The sequence below is a fragment of the Merops nubicus genome, unplaced genomic scaffold (genome assembly GCF_000691845.1).
Source record: "Merops nubicus isolate BGI_N331 unplaced genomic scaffold, ASM69184v1 scaffold15998, whole genome shotgun sequence".
NCBI lineage: Eukaryota > Metazoa > Chordata > Aves > Coraciiformes > Meropidae > Merops > Merops nubicus.
In genome coordinates, this window is record NW_008627881.1 from 60,643 (window position 1) to 84,495 (window position 23,853).

The 23,853-nt window shown below is 35.3% G+C and overlaps 1 protein-coding gene across 1 annotated transcript in view; it reads left to right on the forward strand.

Moving 5' to 3' along the window:
* Nucleotides 1-23,853, forward strand: part of PPFIA2 (protein tyrosine phosphatase, receptor type, f polypeptide (PTPRF), interacting protein (liprin), alpha 2) — a gene marked incomplete at its 5' end in the record, with an annotated part of 70,878 nt that overhangs the window by 41,205 nt on the left and 5,820 nt on the right. Inside the window, 6 exon segments of the mRNA XM_008946498.1 lie at nucleotides 36-65; nucleotides 967-1,097; nucleotides 1,651-1,808; nucleotides 6,442-6,535; nucleotides 15,307-15,315; nucleotides 22,045-22,126. Of these exon segments, the coding sequence (XP_008944746.1) occupies nucleotides 36-65; nucleotides 967-1,097; nucleotides 1,651-1,808; nucleotides 6,442-6,535; nucleotides 15,307-15,315; nucleotides 22,045-22,126 (504 nt within the window).

Consider the following 23,853-nt stretch of genomic DNA (forward strand, 5'->3'; position numbering starts at 1 on the left):
TTTTTTGTTGTTGCTGCCTTTGTTACCAATATAAGCCAAGTGACTTAAGGAAACATCGGAGAAAGGTATGATGCTGTTTTGTTTTTTTTTTTTTAAAGTTTGGGAGAGAACATTTATCATATTCCTCTGCTATTTAGATGGCTGGGTTCCTTGCCAGCAGCTGCATCCCTTCCAGTCTTCTTCATTCAATTCCTGAACATAACCGTTTTAATCCTATCTGGAAAGGCTTGCAGGCGTCACAGCTAAGCCACAGAATCAAGGCCCACCAGTGATACCTTGGAGTAGTAGCCCCTACAGCACAAACTTAAAGGAATATTGTTCAAGAAACATGTGGGCACAAAAGAATTACCTGCAAATGAGTTTTGGCCATTCTTCTTGCTGGAGGAATGGGAGTTGTATTACTTGAAGCCTTCTGGAGCAATATAAAATTGTTTACAAAATTGGCACTGAATATAGGATATGTCTTTACATGAGAGAAAATGGTATTTAAGGTAAATAATTATATGCTGTGACAAGATTCCTTTTTGTTCATGCTTATTTTCAAGAATTCTGACCATTCTGTTAACAAGCTACGGAGAGAGTGGTCCTGTTTACGTCTGTATTTTCCTTATTCCTTACATCCCTGAGAAACTTTGTTTACTTGAATTATCTTCTTTAATGCAAGAGACTTGCTCGTGTCTAAGGTTATTTTCATATTTAGACCTTTACTGGATCTGTTTGGCTAAAAGGAATTAATTTCTTCTCCAAGTGTAATCTTTTCTCTATCAAATATGTACTTTAAACCGTCATATTTTGCCAATTGCTCTTTCCTAATAGCCTCTTTCAAAAACATGAATCCTTACAATTTGCTAAAAAAAAATGTACTCAAAACCATACATGTTTCAGTTCACTTGATAAATTTGTGCAGCATAGGTTGAAACTTTCTTGAAAAGCTAATCTGCTCTCAATGGAGTTTCTCTCCCTTAGATTGCAGTAGTTGAAGAAGATGGGCGTGAGGATAAAGCCACAATCAAATGTGAAACTTCTCCTCCTCCAACACCCAGAACTATCAGAATGACTCATACTCTTCCTTCTTCATACCACAATGATGCCAGAAGGTAAGATGTTTCTGACATGAATTGGTGCTTCACAGTTTTACCATGTATATATTGTTATTTAACTATTCCCAAATTATCAGATTTCTTCCTGTTTCTTCTTGGCAATTGTTTCCCCTTCCTTGGGAGAGAAAGCTTTACCCTTTGTCTCATGCATAACCGTGAAAACATTTGGCAGTGCTAAAATATCTGCTGGATATTTATGGCTTGAGGTACAGTATTGATCACTACTAATAGTGATACTGCAAATCCTAAAAAGAGAAACAGCAGACTGATTCCTGCATTTTTCATCAATTCTTAGCAAATTTTTAAAAATTATTTATTTTCAACCTTTTATTTAAATAAAAAACACTCAGCCTGATTGGGAAAATGTGATCTTGTATTGCTCTGCATGTTGCTAAATCGATTAAAGATGATATGATTGTTTCACTTGTTGGGAGATGATTACTAAACAATAATCAATTCATTTGTTTGCAGAGCTTCTTAAAACAAAGTAAAAAATTACCTGCAAATATTAACATGTTATGTATTCTATTTCTTTATTGTCATTTTCTAGTAGTTTGCCTGCTTCATTGGAGCCAGAAAGCATTGGTCTTGGTGGCAGTGTCAATAGCAGCCAGGACTCCCTGCACAAAGCCCCCAAGAAGAAAGGAATCAAGTCTTCAATAGGACGTTTGTTTGGTAAAAAAGAGAAGGCTCGACTTGGACAGCTCAGTAAGGAATTAGTGGTAACAAACCAAGGTCACCATTTCACAGTCATTTTTCCATTTTTCATTTTGCTTCTTTTCAGTTTCCAATTTGCTTCTTTTTTCACTTTTGACTAGCCAACCTTTCTCATTAAACTTCATTGCTATCAGCAACTATATTTCTCACGAATTTCCTAAGTCTGTAATGCAAATAAAAGGAGGCTTCTGGCACAAATTACTGGAGTCATCCTCTTCAGCCAACTTACTGCTTCAAGAGTGTCTTGAATTACAGTGAAAATGCTAACGGAGTATTTTCTAGTAACCAAAATAAAGAAGAGATAAGAATAGTAGCAAGTAATAAACCACTATAAGGGGCATGATGATGTGATATGGAAGGTCTGTACAAGAATAGTTACTTTTCAGATTTCAGTGTGTCAATAGATATCTGCTAGTGCCTGTCACTGAAAGTCTTCACCATACTCTTTCAATTAATTATACTGCTCATGGCAATGCCTTGTTTTCTTCCTAATTCTTCTGCCCCTTTCCCTTGCCAAGACCTCAGTCTAGTTCATTCCTGGTATTCCTCTGTGATATTCCATAGGCTATGCCTATACCACTTAAAAAAATCAGTCATTACATAACTTTTTAAAACTACCTTAGGGATCATAAGCAATGGAAGGTGAAGTGACAGTCTTCAGCAAAGGTTCATAGTCCAGCTGCTCAGACAGGCAAACACATCCTAAGATACAGCCTATATTGCCATGCTCTCTGATTTAGCTTGATTAAGGTTAGCATACACACACCTCAACACAAGCATCATATTGGAACAGATGTGTCAATAAAATAGAAATACTAGCTCTTTCCTAATCATGAAGATTTCACACAGTGCAAATTTGTGAGGCACTAAATTGTTACTGCCATGGTGACCACACAAGACCTGTAAAAGAAATTTTAAGGGTTTGCAGGCACTGTAAACACTTAAGCAATATATAAACCTGAAATTTAAAAACTAAATTAGTATTAAAACATGCCCTTATCACAATTAACAAGCCCGTCACTAAAATCAGAATAACTGAGCATTCTCCATTTATACTCTAACCTTTCTCCTCTCTGCCCATGAGAAGCTCGTGTTTTTGAAAAAAACCCACCTAATTTCTTATCACATTCTACATTCTCTTTTTTCTTACTACAGGAACAATAAAACTGATTTATTCAATCTTTTTCATAGTTTAATGTATTTCAGAATCTATTAAATGAGTCTCTCAAATACACCACCGTGTTATTGTCTGCACTGATGAGGAATTTTAAAACTTTAGACTGCGTTATTAATTCACACTTACATTCCATAAAACCAATTTTATTGATACTGATGAATTATGCATGATAATCTATGATTTCAAAGTAACTCATGAACATAGAGGACAAAGATGTAATAAATGTGTTGATCTTTCCTTCAGTTCCTTGCAATGTGGAATAAAAATAAAATAACAACTTTAAAGATTATCTCAGGAGTGATATAATCTAGCAATAGATTAATTTCTTAATAATACCCACCATATTAATAAGGCAGGTGTGACTGAATAAAATGTATTTGTAATACCAAACACTAGCTCATGAAATTGCAAAAAGATATTTGTGAAGATTTTCAATTAAATGAAAGTTTTGTAGCTTCTATCCTTTAGCTCAAGAGTAAAGATTTCAGTATAATGTACATTTTAATTAAGCAAACTATATTTATAGGCACGTATAAAATTCACAGTGGGATGGTTAACTGACCAAAAAGTAGGAGGAAAATACTTTTAGAAATTGAAGTCATATTGAGCAGCTGAATTATGGAGTAGTTTTTCTCATCTTAATTTTTAAGATCCCAAAAGAAAAACAAATATTGAGTGACAACTTCCATTCAATGGCAGTACTTAAAAGATAAAACAAAGACAAAACCACAAACATTCCATGACAGGTAGGCTATCTGTGCAGCTACATTATTAATAGTTGTGTTTATAGTAAGATACTATATGACAGAAATCTAGATAATAAGTCCTATCATTATTGCACTGCAGTATGTTTGTATGGTTTCCATAAGCTAAATGTACGATGCAAAATCAATGTAAAAGGATCTCATTTAATTCCTTTATAGAGATGCCTACTTCTTAGATTTTTGAATATGGAAAATATACTTTCTTCGAGGACATGAAATACTAAAAAGATAAGAAATATAATTTTAAGCCTCAGAAATTTTACTTTGTTTTCTTATGCATATTTGCACATGCACAGAATTACGCTTAAGGGTGCACTTTAAATGTTCATGTCAATGGAGAGGATATTAGAGATCCCAGGGATATTGTACAGTGTAAGAACACATAATAATTCTATAACTAATTCTGTAATATCTCTAAAAAGACATCTAATATATATGTACATACAAGAAGCAAAATTGGAATCTCCAATAACTTCAACAGAGCCAGGCTACCACTCAAAAGATTTCCTTGCTCTGCAGTCACTACAGAACTCTGAAATTATTAATATTCAACTGCTAAACTTGCCAAAGTTTTGTTATTTTATACCTTGCTACTTTTACCATCTCTGCTAAACCATTTGAGTTATTGTTCAAAGGAAAATTTTCACCTTAGGAGATCATTCTTAGAATCAAGATTCCTAGATTGTTCAAGATTGCTTTTAATTATTGGTGGAGAGAAAAGGAATGTTACAAGGAGAATGAGTGCCTTTTGTTTCTTTTTATTTCTTTGATTTTAAATGTATCAAATCTTCTCTCACTTGAGGAACACCACACTAGACACTTACATATTATTCCCATGTTACAATTTAAATAGTCTAGTCCCTAAAACAAGCAATACACTGCAGTGATTTTTAGCCCTGCCCTGGCAAGCTGATCTGTGTGGTCTATGCAAAGTCAGCTTGTTAGCAAACATTTATTGTGGCCATCCGCATGCCTAAGATACTGCCAGGCACAGTCACCACCTTCCATACAATGTACCCCAAGTTATTCAAAGGGCTAGATACATTTGTCTTATAGTGAAGTCCGTTATGCCAAGAATGCTTTCCAATCTATGATAACCCCTCACTGGACTGCACTCATACCATCTTCATCTGACATACTGCTAGTTGCTCTCTCGGAAAGGTGTGATATAGTAATACAGCAGTTTGCTAAATTAAAAATGTAATCCCTAGTCAGCAAGAAACATTTGATGAGATGAACTCTGTAAATCTTTGAAAGGCAGGTGAAGTAAAGCAATGTATACATTCACGTTTTCTGCATTTTGCATTGGAGGCATCATTATCATTTCATGAGACTTGCAGTGGTGCCCTCTTTAATTAAAAAAAAAAAAAATTGTCTTGATGAGCACGAGTGTTGAAACTACACCTGCTTTGAAATGGTAGATTAAAACCAAGATTTCCTAAGTTAAGGTCATAAACATGATACACCAGCAGGTTTTGTTCTCGCTCGATTGAGGCGCATGTAAATGTGACTTGTGATGCTGTTTCACTATATAACATTTACACATTATTTAATGGTTAAAACCAATGAATCAGAATAGAAATCTTTGAATTTATAACTTGCTTTCTTAATTATGTCAATGTCCACTCTACAATTGTTCACTATCCTTTAGCTCAGAAATAAGAAGTTGCTATTGCCAAATAGAGTCAAGCACCAACATTTACCCTACTGTTGATGTCCTTCTTGTGCCAGTTACCTTCCGAATAGCAGCACAGGGGGAAAGCAGCCTTCAAAAGTGCTGCAACTCCTCTGTCTGTGTGCATGTGCAAATGAAAAGACAGCATAGAACCAGAGCCAGGAGATGGGCCTGACAGCTCCATGAGCAGATCTCTTCTTCCTTGAATCCAGGCAGTGATAAAAAAGTCAGAGCATCTTTCCACTTTTGCACTAGGAAAGTATTGTTAGTGGACATATTGTATGATCAGCATGGACCACACAGTACCAGTCATGTCCTTAACTTATAATATGATTTTATTTTGGTCCAAGTTTCTTTGCTCACTGCAGACTTCTCTTGTTGCCCTGTGCAAATTATTCATGTTCCCATGACTTTGACAGAAATGAGCTGCCTGTGAGACACCTCCAGGGAGACCTAGGAGACTTTTTACTTCTCTGACATAGTCGTTGTGTCATCTCTGGTTTGGGAGTTTGCAGGGTTAATGACATGAAAGACTCAAAGATTCTCTGTGTGAGCAAAATAAAGACTTTTGTAATCTGACTTTAAATGATGCTGTATTATGTCAATAATAATTAGGTAGTTCTTGAGAAGGCACTTTCATTTGTACATTTCCCAATTAAGATTTAAAAAAACGGTAAAGTCATTGCTTGCTTAGGGCCATGTGACTGTGCCATATGAGGCAGAGAAAAACAGGCAAAGGAGGTCAGGGTGCTCTTCTCATACATTTCTGCTAAACACAAGAAGGAAGAAACAATTTTTCCCTTTACTTTGACTCTTTTCCATATAGTAAAGGCTTACGAGAATTTACTTCTGTAGGTGGTAGATGTTCTTCCCAAACACTAGATGTCATGACTTAAGGAAGCACACACAGATGATTGTGATAGGTGGGAGTGGGATTGAAGGGTTGAGGAGGAGGACAACTGGGAAGAAGCTATGGGAAGATATGGTGGTGGTTGTTTTGTTTTCCAGGAGGTTACATGGAAACGGAGGCAGCAGCTCAGGAATCTCTAGGATTAGGCAAACTTGGAACCCAAGCAGAAAAGGACCGTAGACTAAAGAAAAAGTGAGTACCTTTTTCATGTGACTTTTATTGGTTCAAACCAGATTCAAATGTCAGTGTTTGTGTGGTTTTATGCAGACATGTAAAGAAAAGCAAGACCATCTACTATGGCAATTTACCACTTTGCATTTTTTTTTTTCCAGTGTAACAGTTTGTAAAACTGCACATAAAATACAGGGAAAAATATTTAGTCTGTGAGTTATACAATAGTGTTTCATTTGTGAAAGAACGTAGGTTTATGAGAAAGAGGCATGTTCTATTTCACATTTTCATTAATTCCATGCTGTTTGCCTTCTGTAAAACTCTTTAAAAAATAGGCAGGTATTTAATGACTTACTATTTAGATTTTTTCTTTCAGAAGGGAAAAGATTTTTTTGTATTATCTATTGAACATGTTATTATTTCTGTCTATAGAATTAAAATGCTCCCCATAACCCCTAACAGCTTCACTTTCTTTCTGCCTGTCAGCAAATGGCAATATAGCTTTTTGTTTGCATAAATTATACAGTAATTCAATACTATCTTTGCACCTCCTTGTAAATCCAGTACACTGACTCATAGCAGCTGCCAGAAGCTAAGTAGAACTATTAAAATAAAGCTACAAACAGAAAAGAAACCTCTTGGCAGCCTCATAGTTCCAGTGTAATTAGAGGGTGTCAGAGAAAAAAGATGGTGCTTAAAAATGATTTGGTAAGTTCATTCTGTAAACATACAAGTTTATTTTTCATCCATAACCATTAATTTTAGTGCTATTATTTGGATCCTGAAAGCCTCATTTTTAAAATTTCTAGGGTTTACAGGTTACTTTCAGTCTTTTAATATTCCTTTGCAAAGTTTCAAGAGAATTTGCAATTCTAATCCAAAGAATCTAGTGATAATGTTTCAGCTTCCTTTCAAATTTATATGTAGATGTCCTGGTTCCGTGTAAAAAGGGGTTCAGGGCAGGACCCACACGGAACAGAACTATGTACTCGCCTCTCCCCCCCCGAGAGAGAGAGATACTTTGGAAAAAAAAATGAAGTATATTGTTCAACAAGGAACAGAAAACGAAAAAAAGGAGGTAAGGAAAATAATATATACAAAGATTAGGGGAAAAATACAAAAAAATAAAATATACAAAACCCTCAGAAATGGTTCCAGGGTCCCACGGAGTGAAAGGACAACTTTCCTCTCCAAGATCCAAGGCAGGAGTGAAATTGGAAACCACTCCCTGCCTCTTATCAGAGTGTGTGTGGGAAGGGGAGGGAATACAATGGTTTCACCCCCACCCGGGGTCCTCCCAGTTGCTGGAAGGTCACGCCCCCATTCCAAGCCTCAAACCACAACAGTAGAATATTTTTAATCTCTACTTTCATATCAAGCTCCTGATGAAATATAACTTTAAAGGTACAGATCCATGTAATGTAGAAATGTAAGCGTTCCACTTAAATCAGCCTTAATTTATCAATTAAAGATAGAGAAGCAGTCAATGTGCAAGCTGAGAGAGAAGTAACATTTTTAATTCAATTAAGAAACTCACAATAACATTCACAGAGATATTGTAGTTGACTCTTGTCCCTGTGCTTCTTATCTATATATTTTTATCACTCATTAGTCATTCAGAATTATATGGATGTAAAAAGCATATTATTTTTTTTTTTTTACTAAATCTAGAAAGCATCTTTGAGACTCTCATTGCCATTCATGAAGAATATCACTGACTTTTCAGCAGCCTATTTTTTTTCCAGTCCCAATTTTTCTACTGGTTCTACAGAGTGAAGGTAGCACAGTATTGGAATTGCTTTAGAGGGGCAAATATGTTCACTTTGTCATATGTTAGTTCCTTAAAGTGGATAAAATAACATAGGATTTGGCACATCCTACTGCACACATGACATGACTGCTTCATCTGTGACAGTGGCTACCAAGTTTTTGGTCTGGAAATGGTACATATACAGGTAATCTGTTATTAGGCTTCTGTCTAATCTCACACACTTTCCCATGCTTTCTGCTTTTCAAGTCTTTCCTTTTTTTCTCCTGTGTCTCTCTGTCCTTGGTTCTTTATGGATTGGATAAAATCAAAATGTTCTCTGGTGGAAGGAAAGGAATCTTTCCTTTGTGGCTATGACCATTCATCTAGTCTGAAATGCATATTATTTGTCCAAAGTATATGTTATATACCTATGTCTTGAAGGTTTTTAATTTTTTCCTAGTTCCTTTAGATTTGTCTGTCTTCGTAGCTTCTCACTTTGGGATCCTTACAGCTGCTTCTAACATTCCTCTTAAATTACTATCAGAGAAAGGTTAATATACATTTCTGGTTAATATATTTATATTATGTAGTTGTAGAGGAACTATAATATTGGAAAAATTTCATTTTTTTGTTAGAGATAATTCAGTAGAATCTCATGTATATGATAGTCATTAGGGTACCAAGTGAACAATGGGGTGTAATAGAATTTTCATTTCCTTGTAAAAAAATGCAGTGAAGTATTTGCATATCTTACCTTTGGATGTATTACATTAAAACAGTCCAGAAAGTCATTAAATGAAAGGCTTGTCTCAGAGAGTCAGCTTCCTTTTTGCCAATGCTTAACAACGTACAACTCCTTCTGGCAGCAGAGACTCCAAATACATGCAGTAGCTGCAAGTTTACTGATCCAGGGGCTGCAAATGAGCATGCTATGTTGTCTAACATTAAGGATGGTAGTAGTGTGTATGAGGTCTTAAGAGAAGTCTGAGAATCATTTGTTATCTCATGATGTAGCAGTAAGGTGTAAGTCCAAGCATTTGATTACTTTTTACTGCTAAACAGGCCCTACAAAACCTGCTGAGACAGTGAGCCCAGTCAGTCTCTGGAACAGAGAGAGCTGAGCACTTCAGCTTGTAAGCATTTCTATGGCTAGTTTAGATTAGGATATAAAGCCCCAAGAGAACCAGGCCCACTAGAAGGATGGTTAAAGGATAGGCTAAAGCACAGAAGCACTCATTGTATTACATTCCAGGTCTGGGAGAGCCTTCTTTATGCTGGCTTAGTAACCTCCTTAGGGAAAAACAACAACAACAAAAGAAGTGATCCCAGAGCCAATTTATTTTTCTATAAAACAGGAATAAAACCACTTATAGAACTTGTATTTCTCTCTTACACATGTAAGTCAAGTGAAATGGCTTTCAGCCTTGTTAACAGCTTGGGAAACTTCTCTTTCAATTAAATGGTAGTTCTGATGTGGAAAAGCAAAGATTCTCCCCTTGACATGAAAGCAGAGGTTTGATTCATCACTGTGGTCAAAAATATTCTCACAGTACTCATAAACCTCACCAGAGTTTGTAATAAGCTTGGAGTTAGTAAATTAAAATTAGAAGTTATTATGAAAGGACAAATTCCTGTTAAAATGTTATCCATGGTTTTCTTTCAGTTGATTTAATCTCTTAAGTGAAAAATACCTTAACATGCTAAAATTCTAATCTTGCATTTTTTAATGTATTCAACTTCATCAGTAATGCAGCAAGGATGCCCCTACCCCAGGGATGAGGAAGCACGATGACTCAAATTGTCTGCTGCAGCGGCCAGTAGGTACTAAGGGGACACCAGATGTCCTGGCCACCCACTCCCTGAGTAGCAAGCACCTGCACTGATCCTGCTCTGGCCTCGTGGAGTTGCACATTGCAGTGTGTTATACTATTTTAGTGCAGTTTACATGCATAGCATTGATTACTGAATAACACATGTCACACTGAAAAGTTTCATGACAGAATATGATCATTCCAGAGAACAGTTCTCTCTCTGGTGTTTATAGCGTCATTATCCTAAATTTCAAATTTTTCTTGCTTAAAAGGTACAATTTAAATGTAAAATCTCTTTCACTTTCAATTGACTACATAGGCATCATTAAAATATAATTAAGTTTGTCTCAATGATATGCCAGACATTTATAAACCTCAAGCAAGAGTCTATTCATCCAACATTTGGTTACTACAGTAGATTTATTAAGAACGAGATTTTCTCCTAAGGCATCAAAGGGAAATCAAGGAAGCTGTGTATGTGTTTTTTTAATTAGAGTCAACGTGTTCCTAAAATCATCTGAAAAGACAAACTTAAGTTACCTGAATCATCCATAGATGTTTATTCTCACACGCTAAATGTATAACAGCTTTCTAAGTCCTACTATTTGTAAATTGATCATGCAGTCCAAGAAAACAAAAAAAAAAATAAAATTGAATGTCAGGGCTATTTAGAATGTTTAGGATGTTATTCCACTATTTCGTGAAAATAAGTAATGTTGGTGTGTGACAAAGTATAATGCATCGTGGGTTTATTATGTAAACTAGCTTTTATATTCCACTTCATTTGTTTCATACGAAAGCTGTTAACATTTCGTATATATTGTCTTCTGCCTTTTGTGTGACTCTCAGAGCCTGCTTGCATAATGAATAACTTCTTTAAGAAAACCAGTTTAGAACTAAAAGCAATAATGGTGCTGATACTCTCTTTTTCACCATTACATTTGAGTCTCCTGGTGATTCAAATAATTTGCACTCATTTAAGTCATGTTACCTGGTTAAGATATACTTTGTAGAAGGCACCCATCACCAAAATGAGGAATGGAGCTTTTCCATTAGTACTTTTTTTTTTTTCTAGTGAGTAATCAGTCTCCCCATGATAAATGGTTACCTAATTTCCAATTCTGAATTTTGTACGCACCTTCTCTCTGTGACAGTGTACTCACTATCACAGCTGTTTATAAGATTATTCTTCATGCATGTTTTTGCACCAAATAACGTTGTGGAGAATAATAAAGATTAAATGCTATGAAGTCCTAGGTTGCCACGCAGAGGTGGATTTGACGTGTTAGTATGCTGCTAGTACAGTTTGAGACTGGCCTTTGCCATCGCTTCCTCAGCAATTTCAAATACAAATTACCTCCCTGAATAAAAAAAATTTACCTGTAAATCAGCTGACCTGTATCGTACTGACAGGATTCCAGACCAGAAGCTGATAAATTCCTCAATTTATTAATATGAATGTTCAAATAACAATCATTACTTGCCTTATAGCTTATGAAATAACTGTACTGTGTCATAGTGCTATTACTCCTCATCATCCTGCAGGGTTAGGATGAGTCAAGAGCAAAGCTTGAGCTTCACTTTTCTTCTTCAGTTGTTTTCAGTTTGACTTTGGACAAGAATCTATTAATTGCAAATTTCCAAAATAAATTTAAGAGGTGAGGTTTATCTTTTCCAATGAAAATTAAAATAATTCTTTCCTGTGAACCTGTTTTGGGAAGCTTTACTCCACAGGTACAGGTTTTTGTTTGCCAGATCCTGCCTTCAAGTGGATTGCAGAAAAGCCTTGATATGCCAGGACACATAGATACACTTACGTAACACGAATAAAGACTTGTAAAATCAAGACCTAAGTAATTCTCATATGTAAAATCCTGTTATAAAGAGAAATTTTTGGTATTCATAGCCTTATAATTAACCTTGCAGAGAGAATTGTGATGCTGTTAAATCTCAGATGACTACAGCAATATACATATAAAACAGCAGTAACTTCTATATGGACAGAAGAGAATGTTGTATTAATTAAATCTTCTTCCTTCCTACCTAGAAATAAAAGGATAAATATTGATAAGTTCCTTTGCTGAATTTGACAAATTCCTAATAATATTTCAATCCTTTTGGTTTTGTTTGCATATATCCTTTAAAAATTGGGAGGTGATAGAGAAAAGTCACAAAAAAAAAAAAAAAATAGGCCTTATGTTGTGGCAATCTGTATTTAAATAAAATCAGTAAAAGAGAACAGAACACTGGGACTTCCAGTTTTTTACACTCCGGTCTCAGCTTTACATCCCTGAAAACAGACTACTTGAAAAAGAGGTCTAGGTAGATCTTTTTGTGGAATAAAAGTTTGAAATGCTGTACTTATCATTTAGTTGCTTTTGAATCCACACAAAGCCACTTTAATTAGGTTTCATGTGTGCAAGTCCAATTAGAATTCGACATAGTGTATTTGTGATACAAATAATCTCTGTCCTCTGCAGTGTATAAATAGTTGTTTCTAATGATTTTCTTAATTGCACACATTTTGAAAAAATTGATCCAATTGGTTTAATTATGGTCTTTTTCTGCTCAGTCCATGTAACGTTCCTATATGCTTAATGCTTATTACACCATTATATGCTAAAGGTCCATGATTTATTTTTTTACAGTAGCTCTTAAGAATAAAATGCCTTTTTTCCCCACCAATCTTTTATTTATTGAATATTTAGGTAAAGTCAAGTTTTCCATTTAATTTTTTCCTTTTCTACCTCATCTATGAGAAACTACATGATGTTATTTGTACCTTTCAGATCTTTATTTCTTCCTCCCTTTCTAGCAAACAATACTGTGTTCAGCAGAAATTATTTTCTATTATCTCATTCCAGTGGAGGAAGGAGAGTTCTTCAGTGTTCTGATATGCTGTTCAGGATTGTCTGCTGCATTCACCATGATTTTCATAAAGATTAATTTTCTCTTTAAACTTAATTATTTTAACAAATGTTTTTAACACTTACTGGAAGACCCTTTTGTCAGTCAAAGCTTTTGCTTAAAAATGTATCTTGCTATTACATTAGCTATTTGGAGTCTTTTTAGCATTACAAATGTAATGATATATGGGTATTTATCTTGCAGAGGATTACTAAAGCTTACTCAGAAGATGAAAAAATTGATACAATGTATTTTATTCTGTATCTAACTCATAGTTTTAAACATCTTGGTTTCTAGAAAATACTATTTTTATCCTTTGTCATTTTTAGGAAACCTTTTCTTCATAAATGACAAAGATACTTGTATCAATGAGTTGCAAGTTTTTAATAAAAAGAACCAGAACAAAGCCCTAGTCCCTGCCTTATCTGCATACATAGGACTATCTATTGCAATTGGGGATCTCTGGATAAATATAAGCATCCATCCTCATGCATGCAGCTGGCTCTCTAAACGATGATCTCTAGCAGATGCAAATATCCTGTCAGATTAACTGTAGAATTAGGGTTTAAGGGAAGAATGTATAAAACATAGCAGAAGAAAAGAAAATTCTGCATAACTTTTAGTTTAAGATTAATGTCTAAGGGAAATAGTTGTGTTCCTTCAATAAAGTCATGTTAAAATGGTTGTCTTATGAAAAGTGAAAGCCAGAATTTTAAGATCCATTTCTTTTTCTGCTATATTTTATTATTCTGTGGATAAGATGCTCAGGAAGTGAAGGAATGTCCCTCAATCCTCTACTTCTACCATGGGTAAGACTGGAGTGGCCTTGAGGTCCCATAGGTTATCCCCAAGTGACTGCAATCTACCAATTCATTAAAGCTGCCAGAAAATTACTCACAGTGCAATTAATCCCTCTGTTTATTTCTCTCTACCCACACCCAAAGAAGTGTTCAGAGGCAAATATAAGTGGGAATTCTGTCTCAATAGACTCTGGAAGGTCCAAAATTAAAAGCTTTATCAGCAAAGGTATTTGAGTCAGCCTTTACAGTTAGCTCAGTAGAAAATGAAGACGAATCATGAATGCGTATTCAATTTTAGTGCTGCTTCCATCAGATTTGGAAATTGAATAGTTCCCAAGTCTTTTATTTATTTTGAATACCTTTGTTGTCTTTTCCTTCCTTTCTTAAACTTTCTGTGTATAAATTTGTTATCCATTTCCATCTACTTTTCTGTATCACACTCTCTCTCCTCTCTCCCTACCCTTCTACTGATCCCACACAGATGAAAACAAAATTTAAAATCTTCAAACCAGATCCCTCCTGAAGTCACTGAAATGTCTGCAACCTCTTCTTAATTAAACAGAGTACAGGCTTTTCACACCCAAGTTTTCTACAGCTATATCTACAAAGCAATTTTATATCTCTGTAAATCATTTGTTAATAGAAATATAATATTCTGAGATGTCTGGGTTTCATTCAGGCATATAATTTTCTTTTTATGATGGTAATTAAAGGATGCTGAATAAAGTTTTTTATCGGTGATGGCATCCCACTTTCTCCTACAGATACTGTTATCAATTATATTGGCAAGAATAGGTTACCTAGAGGGCAAATCACTCATAGTGGTATTTCTACTAATCTAATATTAGTATGACTGCTCAAATAAAAATACTGCATGGCATGAATAACTATTGCAAATATTAGTCACCTATGCACATGAAATCAGCATACTTAACATAAAAAATAATGAAAAAACAACCCCACAAAACCATGAGTGTAGGTCATTTATCATTACTGTTAGACGTTTTGCTAAAATATTAGTAGAAAATTAGTAAAATTAATAAAAATTACATAGAAAAATGAACCTTGGTTTATACTCGACTCAATTTTACTGTGTCTCTATAGTAACTTGCTTAAATCCACAGGCTTGGTATTTTCAGGATTTTTGTTGTTACACAAACTTCATTATGAAATTATTCAAATCTGGGCAAAATGCTTTGATTTGAAAACCTATTCCAGGTTCACTATGTTTACACATCTTTGGCACAAATGTCTGTTGTAAATGGTGGATGTGCTGTGCTGAGTGGTAGCTAATAGCCAGCATCAGTTTAATGAAAATCTCATTTTAAAAGATGCATCTGTTCTTCACAAGAACATTTAACATTTTAAAGCATTCAAAGACCACTTAGATTTCTATAGTTATAATGGTGGTATTATTTTATCTATCATATGATTTTATTTTTTTTTTTAATGGAGTTCTATATGTTCATTAACATTTATGTGCTTTTTTTTGTTTCCATTCATCTCTCTCCATCTCATGAAAAGCATATCTGGGTAAGTCAAAATACCATGGCTGCTGAACATATTCATTTTCAGCACCATGTTTATTTTCTATGTTTTATTCTTATTTACTTTTCTTTTTCTGTGAACTTTATGTAGCAAACCCGTGCAGAAAACTGACCCAAATGAAAACTTTCAAATTATTCAACATAATTATAAACTTCAGAAGCATACACAAATTAAGGTCAGGACTTGCTCCTGTAGGGCTCAACCTAATGGATAAAATACTTGGAGATAACTGCTGTTGGTTATGGTGTTTTGCTTTTTTTTTTTAAATAAGCACATTTTAGGAGGTCTAAAGCCCAGAATCAGAAAGACATTTGAAAGTTTAAGTCAGTGAAAAAATCGTGAGAGTGTGGGCCTAGATTGACGAGTACTCTTAGGGCACAAATTATATTTAATTAGATCACAGAGGACTCAAACTCATAAACACTGTAGTGGTGTACTCCAGAATATATAATTTCTTTTTTTCTGTTGAGTCTTCATGCTGTGTAGTAGTACAATATTTCATTTGTGCATATAATTTTAATATTTTCTTTTTCACCAGTTCTTTTGGTTGTTTGGTCGTTTATTGGGGTTTGGAGGTTTTTTTAATTGTTAACCTGATATTGAATTTAAAATCTTCATCTCCTCTTTGATTTATCATACAAATTATTTTTTTTCTTGAATTGATTTTTGAAACTTAAGGAGAAAATTTCGTCCATTCAAAACATGTATGAGCTGTAACTTTCTAAACGTGTAAGGACAAACAAACTCAAAACCAGGGATTGCCACATTAATTTATAATATGTCATTATGAAGTGGCTTTAGAAAAATAGATTTGATAACATTTAATAAACATCAGAATTTCAAGGGTCTCTAATCTAGTATAGTACATACAAGATTGCAAGGCTATGTATTATGCAAGCCTGTTTATTTCATGAGTGTTTTATTTTTTTTTAATAGTTCTCAGCAGCTCTAATTTGTTAGGGTCTGTATGAAGCATACCTGAACATGCTTCATGTAGTTTAAATTTATTTTAGTTTTTTTTTTTTCATGTATTTTAAATTATTTTTAAATTTTAATTTATCAGTTACATCTTGATTTCTGTATTTCAGTCATTTTTTTCCAAATACTCCTTAAAGACTGCAGTAATTAAAAACAGGGTCAGATCCTGTTTCAGCTTTGGCACTTAAGTGACTTAGCTTTTAAATAATGTGAAATCCTCATTCTTTCTCCTTTTTGATACTTGACATAACAGTCAGACTGAGAACAATGGGCAAAATTCAATTTCCTTTTTTTTACGAAATGTTTTGTATCCAACTTTAAGTCACATGGATTCTTTCAGGTTAAATTAAATCAGCATTACATGGCAATATCAAGTCCAAGACTTTCTTTTTTTCCTACTTCCTACTTTAAAAACATTTTAGTCTTTCAGAAAATATGTAGATAAAATTTGACTTGTTATTTGTTATTGGACATTTAATACCATTATTTATACAAATTCAGCTATCGTATTTTGTCATACAATGACCTTCGCTATAGGATTCTCTTAAATATATAGCAGATAACAATAGAAAAGATAAAATCCAAATCCAGCTTAGTTCATTATAAATCCTCTCTCTTGCATTGTGGGGTCTTTGAATGTGAGTATGTTAGCGTTGGAGAGGCAGATGTGTTTAATCCTAACTTTAAATCATAGGATTACCTAGATGAATAGAGCATATTTGGTCTATCGTGTCTATTTCTCTTCCAGAAACCAATCATGTATAATAATTTGTTATAAACTAAACATTTTAGTATTCATGATAATAATAAACTTGATAGTGTCAGTAATAATAATGATTAGAGGCTCTGCTAGGTAAACACTTCCATCTGTTATCTTTTTGAGAAAATGCCTATGAGTAAAGTGCATTTCATAGGATCTAAATTGCCTATGAGCCAAAATTTTTAAATAAATTCTGCTTATATTTTACTAATGTGATTCAGCTCTTGACTTCACTGTGCCTCACTTTCAATTTATCTCACATTTATGTTTACATTTTAACTAAATATGCACAATATATCCCTTAGGACTTTTCATGTGAACCCTACTAGGACTATCAGAGTAAATGCTATTATTTGCAAAAAGATGAAAACCTGTGTTGAAACATTGTTCAGGTTTCATCAAGACAATATCTGGACTTTTTGTGCTACACAGAGTGTTTGCATTATGTGTATAAGAAATCCAAAGCTGTTATTTCTTGTTTGGTTCATAGGAGGGGGAGCCTCATCTTCGTAAAAAAAAATTGAATGTCATTGAATGACAGTAAAGATCTTGTTAACTTCCCACACAGAGTCTATTTAAAGATTATTCTTGTTTTTAATAAAGTTCATTGATTTTTATGCAATGAGTTAGCGAGGGCTGTTGATACATGGCTAGAATTTTCTCAGTGCAAGGGAGGAATATATGTTAATAACATACTCTGGCTCTTATAATTTACCCTTTCACTTGGCTCCCAAGTATTTCTGCTGTCCAGAGGGACATCAAAGCATTCATAGTCCCCGTAGTACAACACAGTTGTGCTCTCAGCTTGGGAAGTTGATGATGATTTGGGCAGTTGTACCTGGCTCTCAGAAAAACAGTGCTGAAGAAAATTACCAAGCATAACAGTATCCTAAGGAAGTAATTTTGGGGAGAATTGAACATAAGAAGTCAGTGCTGGGGAGGCAACCCTGCTTCTCTGACACACAACTCCACATGCCATGACATGATTTTTTCTTCTTTGTCTTTGAAGAAGAAGACTGAAGACAGCCCACTTTGAGGCACTCTCCCTAAAACTGGCAAATACAAGCACCTCTCAAATTTTGGATAAATGCTAAAGAGTTTTTCATGGCATTTCCTGACTTTGTAAAAAGCAGGCTCAGGGTAATGATATATTTTAAACACCATATTGCAGTTACTGCCATAATTTCTTCAGGAAGAGGATTTTATTCTTGAACAGTAATAATGTTATCTTTAAAAATACAGCTTTAATTTGGAATTCATTCCAGTGCTAGTAAGTGGTTTAAAGCCTTATCTGATAAAATAATAGCTTTTATAGTAATGCCTAATTAATGTCAATTCTTCCTTATCAGCTTGTTTTCATACATTGCCAAAAAACTAAATAATCATGGAAATAATTACATTTAAATTCCCTTCCTCCTTACCAATGCAAAGTGGACACATTATAACATGTAGTACTCTTCTGACAAAGTCTTAGGAGGAGAAAATCCCCATGTTCCCCTGCAAGCCATCTTCCAAATTAGAGGAACCATATAATGCTATTCACAATCCTCAAACCCTGTCTTGGTAATGAAAGGAAGAGCAAATGACAAGCCTTAGGGTATTGGTCTCTTTTTTCTCTTGTGATCAGTTGTATGTTTTTGTAAGGAAAATTGAACTGCAGTTACCAATATTTGGCTTGGGGGACCTTTTCAGGAAGTCAGTGACTATCCCACAAGGACAATAGTACATTCAGGCTGTTCTAAAATATTCAGATTATACTCCAAAATAGGCAGGTCAACACATTCATTTTTTCTGATGTTTTCCACTCTGATCAAAATGTTACATGTTTTTTCCCACATGACGCTTTTAAGTTATTTTGAGAGTGGAGTTTTTTCTGTAATGCTAGTTCATAAAAAAAAAAAAAAACTCCCAGTTTTCTTTGACTGCACACTAAATAATATCTCTCTTAGTCAAAAAAAAAAAATAATTCTGGGTTTAGTTCTGGTTTAGAAATTGAAGGTTCGTGTTCTGCGTATCTCCTAGTATGCACTAAAAAGCAGTCAAAGAATACTACTCAGAAAGTAAAATAGGATTTGAATAAACTTTAATAGTAAAGAGGTTTTTAAACAAAACATCTGAGAGAAGGAAGTATAAGCTCTGAAGCATGAAATTATTTTTAAAGGAAAGAACTATTATAAAAATCCTTTTATTATTCCACATTAGTGTGAAGCACAGGCCTTATGATGGCTATATTCCACGTGCATGTCCAAGTACAATATTTTTAACTTACTGTTAAAAATATTTTCAATCCAAAACACTTTCCTTCTACATGCAAAGACCCTTTGGATTATGTTTATTATACTGTAGTCTTTGGCTATGGCATATACACAGGGCATCTCATTTCCGGCCTGGCCCCATTTTCTTCAGCCAAAATCAATATCCACAACTATGTTTTCCTTTAGCTCTGTGATCCAAACTGTTTCTGAAGCAATAGAATTTTGCTCCTACTTTGGAATAATAGATTTGTTTCAAATCTTGCAAAGTCACACAGGACTCCCCAGAAATATGTACCTTATTCCAGCATAAAGGAAGTAAGTTTTTCATGGAAGTGGCAACTTAAAGTGCCAACTCCTCTTCTTCAGGCACGTTGGTTCCTTAAGCCACACAGGGATTTAACACCAACTCAAAGAAATAGGCCTAAAGTTCTTCCTGAATCCCATTTCCTTGTGGACCACAGGTGCCTGCTTTCCCGCTTGGAGCAGGAGACTAACACAAGCAAGGAAGGCCAGTGGCCCCCAAAGCTATGATCATCTTTTTTACTTACTGCGATAGCCAACCCTGCTCCTTCAGCTGGTATGGGTGAAGAGAATACCCCAGATAATGAAAATTCTGGGATCAGATTCCTCCATGGATGGTGCTGCTGTGGGACTCCTAGCTGCAGAAGAGGCTGCTACATGGTCCTGGGCTGGCGTTGGGGAAGAAGCACATCACACAGGGGTTTTGAAGGTCCATGCTCTGCCATGGAAAGCCAAAACTGGCCAGGTGGGGAGGGGGCATCCCTGAAAGCTTGGCTTTCCCTAAGGACAGCTGTGCCAGCTCACAGCCCTGGTAGCAGCAGGAGCCATGCAGCCCTGTTATGTCACCTGAAGGCAGTGCAGCACTGGTGTAGCTTTGCACACGCCCTGCAGAACCAGCCCTGATAGAAGGCTGCACCCCAACCTCATCCACAGGTAACTGGGAGGTGTCCAAGTCTGGGCATACCTGAATTCTGCTTTCCTAAGCAGTCAAGAGTATGTATCTCTATCACATGTATGTCTCTGCTTGTCTCCTTGGGAGTGTGGGATTCCTGCATTTCCACCAGCTACTGAAGGTAACATCGTGTTTGTGCACTGAGAGAGCAACTTCTCATTTTACTCTCTATGAAAGCATTGGATTATGCTTTCATAGAAAGTAAGTATAGATCTACAACGCCTTTGGACATCTGAGTGACAAAGGATAAGGTATGATGCAAAGGATGTGTGGGAGAAGAAGCTAGATAAACTTCAGTAACGCTGTCAGGTATTTGTAATGTTACATATTACTACAACATAAACATAGAAAGCAAGGCAGCTGTCTTTCTATTAATATTCAGAGGCAGGGATTTCAACATGTATAGTATTGCGTATTTGAGTTCCATTTTCTACTAAAGCAAATTTTTCTCAGCGTGGCCCATTGGCAATGCAAAAATCCCCAAAGGAGTATGCCTTAAAAGATTACCCCATCGCTTTTATCTGCTGTGACTTTGTGGTACGTATATTTGAAAGGCTGCTAAGGCAGTGAAGAATTGCCAAGGGATAACTGAACCACAAAGGCTGTAGTAATAAAGGAAGACAGAACAAAATTGTAGCTATAATTCCAAGATTTCCTTGTTATGTGGGAATGTAAGCAAATTTTAGTTTTACATTAGCATAGTCCCTTTCTAATTTATTTTTCAGCACAGCTTGTTGCTAAGAGCATTCTTTTGTGTTTCACTCAGTAGGAGGCAGCTGAAAATGTTATATACCAAGAAAAAAAGACTTTTGAAGGTTTTTCTATGCCACCACTACAGTACATTCTTTATTCCTGCTCCAGGAATAAAAATCTATGATCAAATGTTTGAACTCATTTAATTTTCCTGATAGTCCATCTGAATGACCTATACAAAACTTCACCACATATTTAATATTGCTTATTAAAAGTGTATCTTATGCTTTGAGAATGATGTTTTGCACACACAGTCGTAGTCCAGAGAAGCTGCAGATGCAGGAGTTGGATTGTATCTGATCAACTCAACAGAAATATATCTGTGTACATGTGTTTATGTATAAAATTAAGAAACCACATCAATTCTATAATCATAAAAATGTACACATCAGTTAACTACATGGATTTCTTTTACATATAATCAATAATAATAATAATAAAAAACCACATGAAACTATTAAAGATACAACCAACTCTTAATTAGCCACAGATAACTTGTTTAAGATGCAGAATAGTTGTATGCCGGAGACCTTAGAATTGTGCATAGCTAGCCCAGCAGGTTTAGTGTTTCAAACATAGAGACCTCTTAAACCCAGCTATGTGACATCTGTGCTTAGCTCAGGTCTGGAAGTTTGCAGTTTTGGGCCTTTCTTGGTCATTACCAGACCAGAGCTAAGCTAGCCTCAGAAGGAAACCCTCAGTTTTCTCTCTTCACCAATGTCTTCTGTTATATGGGTGAACCTTTTGTATAGGGTATCCCACTTCTGTATTGCTTCAGCTAAGGACAGAAACTTCAACTTTCCTATGTAAGGTGTTTATTAAAGGGATGTCAAAATGCATCAAGAAAAAAAAAAAAAAAAAAAGAAGGGACTAGATTAAAGACTACATGAAAAAAAAAAAATACATGGAGCTTCACTTAACAAAAAGGTACAGTTGCATCTACATTGTCCCTACACATATCTCTGCATATTTAACATTTTTTGATCCATTTTTAGACATGAACTTCTGGAAGAAGCTCGGAGAAAGGGTTTGCCTTTTGCACAGTGGGATGGGCCAACAGTGGTTGCCTGGCTGGAGGTAAGTGTTGGCCATGACTTGGAAATGTGAGTCATGTTTGCAGACTGCTTCTATATGCTCGTCCACAGAGGGATAAGGGCAGGAATAGCAGCTTACCAAATGCATTTGAACCTCAAAATTTTGAAATCAGTCTCTAAATATCTAGGAACTCCATGACAGAGTTTATGTAGGATGATGTGCTAAGGAGAAAATGAAAATTAACTATGAAATTTTGAAGTGAACACAGAAGCCACAACGTCAAAATTTTTAGTAAATTTAAAGAATCTATCATTTTCTGTCTTCTTAACATATAATGGGAAAGGCCTGGTTTACCTAAATATCATTCAGAACAGGAAAAAAGAGACATCCCTTTCAGGACTTTTACCCAGGATGTGGGATACCTAGGTTTATGTGGAGACCCTAAATGAATGGATTTTAAAACCCATCCAGAGAAACATTCAGAACTGTCCATCAATTTTGACAAAGATCAATGAATGTTTTAGGTGAAAGGACTATTCAAAATATACTTACCCAGATGCTGAGGGGAGGAGAAGCCAGAAAGTAAGGATGTTCTTCTACAGATACACAGTCACTTTTAAACAGCAAGGCTGTATTACCTCAGTGGAGGTACGAGCTCCTTGTTGGCTCAAGGAACAGATGTCTAATCCTTGTCTATACCAAGTGTCTGTATGTATTCCCACCTGTTCTCATGTCTGCTGCGGGTATCATCCATTGATCATCAGATAGAATTTGTGGAGTTTTTCCCTTCAATTTAAACAAAGATCCCTCTCCAAACCTTTACCAGGAAAAAATGCAGGGAATAAATGAAGGGCAAGGTATGAAAGCAGCTAATGCCTGCAAAATTTCTGCTACATATTGGAATTGCTGAGTGTACCTAATGAAAATGTTTAAATGAAAACTGCAGACAGGCAGTTCAGGTGTTTGCACATGACCTTGGAAAATGGGATGATATCTCTTTTCCCCAAAAATGTTTCTGTTGATATGGAATTTTCATTATTTTGCCCACTACCTGACTTTTTCATATGACTCTGAGAGTTCTGTTACCAGATTTGTATCAGTTGGAAATATCCAATATTACAGTCAAAGCTGATTTGCTGGAAAAGTGAACATACAAAGGTCTATACATTTCTCAATACTGAGAAAAACCTGCCCTTGGTGTCCTCCGTAGTGATATGAATTTTGAAGATATTTCTGACAAGCTATGTCCTAATCTCTTTTTTCCCCTTGATTCTTAGCTGCAGAATAGGATACGCTTCCCGCTGTCTCAGAGAGGGGCTGTAAAGAGAAATTCATGTCTCTGAACTTCTTGGAAGATATTATGAGAGTAACACTAGAAAGCCCATGAGGAAATTTATGTTGCTATATTCAGTGCAGACTGAATACTGGTGATAAAAAGATAATGAGGGCAGAAGTACTCTGTTGACTCAGTGAGCATTAGTGCATTCAGTCAGCAGGTGGACAATGTGCATTCCATACTCTCCCAGAGAAAATACAATGTGTGACCCTTCAACTAAAACCCAAAATTAATATTAAAGAAGACAAAGGTCCAAATGAAGTATATATGATCACAGCTGTGACATTTCCAAACTTTTCAGGGCTTAACTTCTCAGCTTCTAGCATTTATTCCAGTCATTTGTATGTAGCACATGTATAGTTGTGCTAAAATATAGCTATATTTTAAGAACTCTGTGTTTTCTTAACTAATTCTGGAAAAGTATATCAATCTT